We start from the raw sequence: 8,533 nt of genomic DNA on the forward strand, positions 1-8,533 counted from the left end.
GCCCATCACCATCGCCTTCTCTGTGACATTAGCATTGACAAAACCACATTACCTGGACAAAGCAACACGAGACAAATGGACATACAGTAGCCAATCACAACAGTCGGTAACCTAGAACTACTGTGGTCTGCATATCAAATGGACATACAGTAGCCAATCACAACAGTCGGTAACCTAGAACTACTGTGGTCTGCATGTCAAGGACTCATACTGTGCCCTTAAAAGCCTCTTCTTCCTGGAAAGAAAGTAACTGCTTCCTTGTCGCTGTATCTCAGCCCCCAGACCGCGGGCTTATACTATAGAGAGGCAAAGTGAACGTCACTTCCTGCTTCAACACTGTACCAGAGATTTTCTTCTGCAATTTATTTTTCCGTAGACATTTCGTAAAATGCTTATAAAAATAGTTTTACTAGTCAAACCAAACGGTTCAGATATATTTATAATCGGGAGAGACCATAGAACATTTCACAAAACTTAAAAAAACGTAATAAAATATTTTCTTTAAACCATTTTTTTTTTTACCTTTTTTTACCTTTTGGTCCGAGCGAAATGTTATGCGATCTCTCCTGTCTCTAAATATATCTGAACCGTTTGGTTTGAACAAGTAAAACTATTTTTATTAGCATTTTACAAAACGTCTACGGGAAAATAAATGGGGGATGAAAATCTCTGGTACAGTGCTGAAGCAGGAAGTGACGTCCCACTTTGGCTCTCAATAGTTATCATTTGGGACCTGTGAGATAGAACTGTAATGTATAGAACTTGATTCAATATCCCGCATGACTGAACTTCATAGACTTTGTGTTCTATACAATGGATTTCTATCTGAGTGTCCTGCAATGTTATGCTACCCCCAAAAGAGCCCTAGTTTACAATGCATTACTGTAACTGCCTGTAAAGCAAACCTTAGTCTCCTTACTCATCGACGGACAAACAGCCAAGACGAGAACCCACACAACTGTAGCCAACTCTATAGCCTCTTAATTTTCCCTGTTGAATTCACAGATAATATACTGTATATGAAATCTGAAAGTACTTATTCACATCATAATCTACCTAGGAGTATATCCAAGTCTCAAAATCTTTAGGATTTGATGTCCTTTAGGTGAATATCAGTGTCCCTTACCAGTCAAACACTTCCAAAACGTATACAGAAGAATACACAATACTTAACCCAGTATTAGTTGATTTAAAGCCCTAACAGTGTTGCAAACAGTGTTCTGATTTGTCACCAGTGGTGTTTTTTTTTTTTTTTTTTTACTTTTGCATTGGAGTCCAACTCCTGAAGAATCATTCTAGATGCCGAGGAAGTTGCTTCATAGAATCTGTTCTTAGGTCAGTTGTATATTGTGCTCCGTAGTCTTTACGCTAAAGACTTGGTGTGTCGGCACCGATTTGTCGGCACTGATATTCTAGACACTAAGAGTCTTAAAGGCAGCTTCTACTTCAAGGGCGAATCTTGTCATTTCTACCGGGTGTGTTTGGTCCGTGTGTAATTTTTTGTTGTGTATACGTGGGTGTAGAGTGTGTAATTATTGTAATAAAGTGTCATCGATTTTCCTTTGATCTCAGGAGCTTCTGACGTGGCGGCGTGTGTGCGTCGAGAACTGCCGTGAAGGGGTTCGCTCCCACCGAGCGGCCTGTATCTGTACTGTATGTAGTCTGCCTTGTAAATAAAAAAAAACTGCTAATATAACAGTCCTATGGCAGCTGATTACTGTGTGTGTGTGTGTGTGTGTGTGTGTGTGTGTTAAGCCGAGAAGTGTCCCCGACTTCCCCGTGGCTGATCTCACCTGTCCCCGTGGCAGTGATGTCATCGTGCCTCTATGTGCTGCTGCTTGATGATGTCATCGGGTCATTCCTGTCTGCTTGAGTCACCTATAAACGCGCTGTATCCCTGCCTGGCTGTCTGGCTTCTCCGGTGAGTGAGTGGGCGTGTGTTTTTAGCTGCAGTGTGTGTGTGTGTGTGAGAGAAGGATTTGGCTCTCTGGGACAGTCACCCTAGCTGATTTACTAAAATGTCTGACGCGCTATAGGCCGGAGCTGTATATCTCTCTTTAAGTGTCTTCATGTGTGTGTGTGTGTGTGTGGTATATAGAGTGCTTTATATATAGCAGCGGTTATCCTGGCCCAGGAAGAAGGAATGCCCTGGATGCCATTGACCATATTTGAACAGTGCGTCTGCTAGAGACAGACCGCACACACACAGGTCGTAACTTACAGCTCACTCCTTTATCCGCTTCGTCTTTACACTGTGTGTGTGTGTGTGTGTGTGTGTGTGTGTGTGTGTGTGTGTGTCTGGGTCTGTGTGCTCTGTGCTGCAGTTACAACTGATCACCACCATCGGGCAGTGTAATGCCTTGTCCCGTAGTGACAGCTTCAACTGACTTTTACTGACTCACAGGGAGCAAACCTCCCTCTCTCTCTCTCTCTCTCTCTCTCTCTCTCTCACACACTCTCTCTCTCCCCCCAGCACTTTCTACCCTCTCTCTCTCTCTCTCCCCCCAGCACTTTCTAACCTCTCTCTCTCCCCAGCACTTTCTAGTTTCTTCTCTCTGACAATACCTTCTGCTGACTCACAACATCCACTCCAAGCCTGCTGAGGAACTTACTCTTTCCCTTTCTTATTTCTCACCCTTCGGTGGGACCGCTCGTGCGCGCTCGTGTCGTATTTTTGGGGGACAGCTTTCGGTCCGTGTGAGTGTGTGTGTGTGTGTGTGTGTGTGTGTGTGTATGTGTGTGTGTGTCTGTGTGCGTGTGGTGTCAGTATGCCATGTCGTCCCTGGGCTCATCGTTTGTGCAGATAAAGCATGAGGACCTGCTCTTCTATGAGAACTGTGGAGGAGGCAGCTTCGGGAGCGTCTACAGAGCCCTGTGGAGATCCCAGGACAAGGAGGTGGCGGTGAAGAAACTTCTGAAGATCGAGAAAGAGGTACGGCTGAGAGAGAGAGAGAGAGACAGACACACATACATAGAGAAGAACATGGGGCCTGTGCCCTGCACTCAAACAGATCCAAAACAAGCTCTTGTCACTTATGGAGCTTCATATTGTAGCAAGTTACTGATCTGAACCGAAACATGTATCCCGATTGGTACTGGTTCCCCCAGATCCACTTCAGAGTCAATAGACCCAGACCCCCCGCCGCCGTCCCCCCTCCTGTTGTCTGCAGTCGACCATGTGTTTATCTTAAGCATACCTCTCCTCTTCCCCCTCCTCCCCTCTGTGTGGATGGAGCGGTTGTATATGCCCAGCGCTCCCCCTGTTCCTCCCATTGTGCATTGGGCTGAGGTGTGTGTGGTCATGTTGAGTGGCTCCACACTGCAGGAGGCCCCGGGTGGTTCTGGTATCGCCCCGTGTCCCTAATCCAAACATCATTTCCTGCTGTGTTATTATTAATTCTGGAGTGGTATGGGCTCGCGACCCGGTGTCAGGAAGCGGTCGTGGAGTTAAGGCTGACCCGCTGCTGACTCTGTTGTTGTGGCAACAACAGATTTGAACAATGCAGCCGTACACACCCGCACCGCACACACACACACACACACACACACACGTACACACCCGCACCGCACACACATTTCAAAGGCTTTGGTTTCCTGAGGTCAATTAGAATGGATGTCAGATTGAAATGGTACAGATGCTCAACATGGTTTTGACATTTTAACGATTATGCTAGAAATGCACCATCTCACACACACAACCGTAGCTAATACGACAGTCAATGAGTCAATCAACATATACCGAGAGTGAACAGTGATCATTTGTCTCACTCTCTTCTCTACACACAAGCACAATCGCTTACATTACAGACATGTGGTTACTTTTTGTGGCAATGCAAATGCGTGGATCACCTGGTAGAGCTCACCTGGTAGAGCACCTACCCACAAAGGCTCAGTCCTTCACGTGGTCGACCCGGGTTCGAATCCGACCTGTGGATGTTTCCTGCATGTCGTTCCCTTTCTCACTCCCCACCTTTCCTCTCTGCCTAACTGTCCTGTGGAATAAAGGCCAAAATGCCCAGAAAGGTCATCTTACAAAAACAAATGCATGGATCATGGGAGAAGAGCAGCTACTGTATATTGGACATTTGTAGCGGCCATATTGGATCCTTCTAAGACGGACATATAAATAAAGGTCTGTTTTGATTTTTATAAAGGATCTGACATTAACATACTATTTAAATTATGTTTCGTTATGTTTCTTTGATCTATGTGCACACATGCACATGGACATACAATTCTGATGTGATGGGCAGCTGTGTGTCAGGAGGTAGAGCGGAAGGTTGGTGGTTCGATCCCCGGCGCCTCAAGTCCGCATGCCAAAGTGTCCTCGGGCATCATACTGAACCCCAATTGGCCCTCGATGTCTGTGCCAGCACCTGTGTGGTAGCTTGCCGCCATCGTGTGTGAATGTGTGTGTGAATGCGAGAAAGTAAGCATGTGTTAAAGCGCTTTGAGTGGTCGGTAGACTAGAAAAGCGCTATATATTTACATATATATATATTTACCATTTACATGCAAAAGTGCATGTGCAAATGCATGCAGAAAATTGGTATAGTGTACACACCAATACTCCACACATGCATGCCATGATCGAAATAGATAGGAAAGGTGGATTGTTCTTTGGAAGAAACCTATTTATTTAGACAACTTTGTGGCGCTACATTGCGATCTGATGGTTAGCTATTATGTTGCTTAGCAACAGTTACATATTCCACACATGCAGAGGGTATGACCTCTATGTCAGTTGAGATTAATTGCATGTTTGTCACAGTGGTGAGGAAGGTCTTGGTCTGTAGACTCAACCTGGGGTGTGAAAGAGAGCTTGAGACTGTACTGTATTATAGGCTGCCGCTCAGTTGCCCTGTAGACTCCGTCTCTAGGCCATTAGTGTGTCCGGATGACATTCTACATTCAAGTTGGAGGACAAATTAAAAGCTGTGAGCTTTATAGGTTTACATCAGGGATGAATGACAATTATGAATGATTGTGTAAAATGATTTATTTGATTGGTTATCAAAGTCGCACATGGGTAACGGGAATGCAATGCATGTGTCTGTTAATGAAGTTGTTCACTTTGTGTCTCTCCCTCTCTCTCTCTCTCACTCTCTCTGTCTCTCTGTCTGTCTGTCTGTCTGTCTGTCTGTCTGTCTGTCTGTCTCTCTCTCTCTCCCTCTGTCTCTCTCTGTCTGTCTGTCTCTCTCTCTCTCTCCCTCTGTCTCTCTCTGTCTGTCTGTCTCTCTCTCTCTCCCTCTGTCTCTCTCTGTCTGTCTGTCTCTCTCTCTCCCCCTCTCTCTCTCACTCTCTCTGTCTCTCTCTCTCTCCCTCTGTCTCTCTGTATCTCTCCCTCTCTCTCTGTCCAGGCTGAGATTCTCAGTGTGCTGAGTCACAAGAACGTCATTCAGTTTTATGGAGCCGTTCTGGAATCCCCCAACTATGGCATTGTCACAGGTCAGACCCCTCTGTGTGTGTGTGTGTGTGTGTGTGTGTGTGTGTGTGTGTGTGTGTGTGTGTGTGTGTGTGTGTGTGTGTGTGTGTGTGTGTGTGTGTGTGTGTGTGTGTGTGTGTGTGTGTGTGTGTGTGTGCGTGCGTGCGTGCGTGCGTGCGTGCGTGCGTGCGTGCGTGCATGTGTGTGTAGCCTACTTAGGTTTAGTATAGGGTCTGGCTCAAATTAGCATTAGGTTAAGGTAAGGTCAAGGGTTAGGGTTGCCTTCACATGATAAGCGATCTACTCTTCTCTCACCGGGAGGTAGAGCAGACATAATGTCAGAAGTAAGTAGGTCAAAGTTGAAACAATTTGAACTTAGTTTGAACGCGGCGCACGGTGGCACATTCGAGCGGTGTGCGACGCCCAGGGTAGCGCTGCCCCCTAGCTGGAGAAACAACGCTACAGCGGGCACAGAGCTGTTTTACCGCGGATCATGTGTGTTGTGTTCGTAATAGTGTATACTGTGAGTGGAGGTCCTTCTTGGCAAGACATTGGTAACTTGATGTTCGTTGTTCTCCTGGATGTGCTCATATGGTTGAGATAAAGCTCGGCAGCAACTGTGACTCACACCAATTCACCAGTCGGGTCCACCAACTACTCTCACTGGAGCCTAGTCTAACCCCATCCAACATTAAAGTCTTTCTGATTCTGATTCTGATTCTGATTAGAGTAACACACACAAGTGTGTCATTTTTAAAAATGGCCGCCTCCAGTGCTACATGGCATGCAGCATTCACCCTGGCAGTGGTGCCATGCTCTACTCACTGAGCTACACAGTAAAAATAAAGAATCTCATGTTCAGTCATAATCATAAAGGAGATTAATTTATTTGTCTGTTTTTAAATGGTCTAACATTGCAAGGGAAGGGGCAAAGTAAATAATAATAAATAAAATAAAATATAAATATTGGATAATCTGGGTGGGGGAGGGGGGAGACCCCAGAAAGTCAGGGTATGACAGACGTTTGCTTAAAGACAGCACAGTTTTCTGCTGTCTTGAGCTGGCATCTCCCTGGTCTCCAGACTCTCTGGTGTGTGCATAGAGCCATGTGTATAGATTCTGTGACTGATTTATCTAAAATCATTGTGATCAATGAGTGTAGGTTGTGACTGCCTGCCACACAAAGAATGTTTCTTCAAACAGGTGGGGTAAAAAGTTATAAAGTAGTGGGATAATTACAGCATGTGGGTGGGCTGTGTGTGTGTGTGTGTGTGTGTGTGTGTGTGTGTGTGTGTGTGTGTGTGTGTGTGTGTGTGTGTGTGTGTGTGTGTGTGTGTGTGTGTGTGTGTGTGTGTGTGTGTGTGTGTGTGTGTCGTCATGGAAAGATGTGATCCTGGTGACGCCTATTGTAGCGGGAACGATCACAGAGTACTTTGCCAGCTGGTCTTCATAATGTCTGTCTGTCTAATGGGCAGATGTTGCAAACAGAATAGTGTCAAAGCTGTGCAAGATGCAGTCACAAATCTTTACAAGTGGACTTCAAAAGGAAGGCTCCGGGTTCGAAAGTGGGTGTGATCTGACCAAGGGGGCGGGCCCCCATACCTTCACAGGTACACCTACACCCCCCTGGCCCACATTCGTTTTAAGTTGGGGGCATCGTGGCTGGTGTGGTCCCATCGCAAGATGCTCTCTAGTCTCAAAGTTGTTTCCAATGTCAATGTTTCCAATGTCAATCTACTTTAAAAAATAAACCTTGAAATTATCTTTAAATATGATAGTTGCCATTTACTACAGTATCTGATTTTTCCACTTTTAAGAAAGAATTTTCATCCCTGCCTCACAGTTTCCCAAGTTTTCCACAGACTGAATACTAGATACACAGAAGTGTATATGTTTGCAGTGTGACATGTTAAAAGTAGTGCGTCTTTGTGTGTTCCTGCTCTTCTGCTGTCATGAACATGGCTTCATTCATTGTGTGACTGTGTGTACCTGCCTATGGATATATGTACATACTGTATAGGTCTTCTCCTTTACATTGTTCACTTCATCTGAACATGGCTTCTGTGTGTGTGTGTGTGTGTGTGTGTGTGTGTGTGTGTGTGTGTGTGTGTGTGTGTGTGTGTGTGTGTGTGTGTGTGTGTGTGTGTGCGCGTGCGTGCGTGCGTGCGTGTGTGTGTTACCTCCTGCAGAGTATGCGAGTGGGGGCTCTCTGTACGAGTACCTGTCCAGTGAGCAGAGTGAGGAGATGGACATGGAGCAGATCATGACATGGGCCTTACACATAGCTAAAGGTACACCTAAAGGAGACACAGAGTAAGACGCTAAAGGTACACCTAAAGGAGACACAGAGTAAGACATAGCTAAAGGTACACCTAAAGGAGACACAGAGTAAGACATAGCTAAAGGTACACCTAAAGGAGACATAGAGTAAGACATAGCTAAAGGTACACCTAAAGGAGACACAGAGTAAGACACATAGCTAAAGGTACACCTACTGTAAAGGAGACACAGAGTAAGACATAGCTAAAGGTACACCTAAAGGAGACACAGAGTAAGACATAGCTAAAGGTACACCTAAAGGAGACACATAGCTAAAGGTACACCTAAAGGAGACATAGAGTAAGACATCTTATTCACATAGCTAAAGGTACACCTAAAGGAGACACAGAGTAAGACATCTGTTTGCCGCTTCGTCAGAGTCGAGTGACTGAGAAGCTGATGTCAACTGTCACAGAAGTAGCAGTGCTGATTCCTTCAGTAGATCCGCTTTTGATGGCATGTGTTGAAAATAATAAAATAAATAAACAAACAAATATATAAATAAAAGTGATGGAAAGTGACATATTTGATGATTATGTTGGTGGTGGACTGAAGAGAAGCTCATCTGTATGAGGACTCAAGGAATTACATTTTTAAATGTTCCCTGAAAATTAAACATGCCTTTCAGGTAATGAATGAAATAATCAAGAGGCACTAGTTCTTTATCTTTATTGTTTATTTGAGCAGGGACAGTACACAATAAATATATTGCACCAGAAATAGCTAAAAGGTAATTTGCATCTGTAGTCCCTAGTTAGTGATCACATCTGCTTATATTGTGAGAAGCCT

The 8,533-nt window shown here is 44.9% G+C and overlaps 1 protein-coding gene across 1 annotated transcript in view; it reads left to right on the forward strand.

Moving 5' to 3' along the window:
- Nucleotides 1-2,773: 2,773 nt before the first annotated feature.
- The window catches only part of LOC310797348 (uncharacterized protein), a gene marked incomplete at both ends in the record, with an annotated part of 13,351 nt that continues 7,591 nt past the window's right edge, over nt 2,774-8,533 (forward strand). Inside the window, 3 exons of the mRNA XM_083659719.1 lie at nt 2,774-2,932; nt 5,361-5,448; nt 7,615-7,716. Of these exons, the coding sequence (XP_083515845.1) occupies nt 2,774-2,932; nt 5,361-5,448; nt 7,615-7,716 (349 nt within the window). The remainder of the gene's footprint in view (nt 2,933-5,360; nt 5,449-7,614; nt 7,717-8,533) is intronic.

Source organism: Poromitra crassiceps (assembly GCF_964638095.1).
Source record: "Poromitra crassiceps genome assembly, chromosome: 23".
NCBI classification, from domain to species: domain Eukaryota; kingdom Metazoa; phylum Chordata; class Actinopteri; order Beryciformes; family Melamphaidae; genus Poromitra; species Poromitra crassiceps.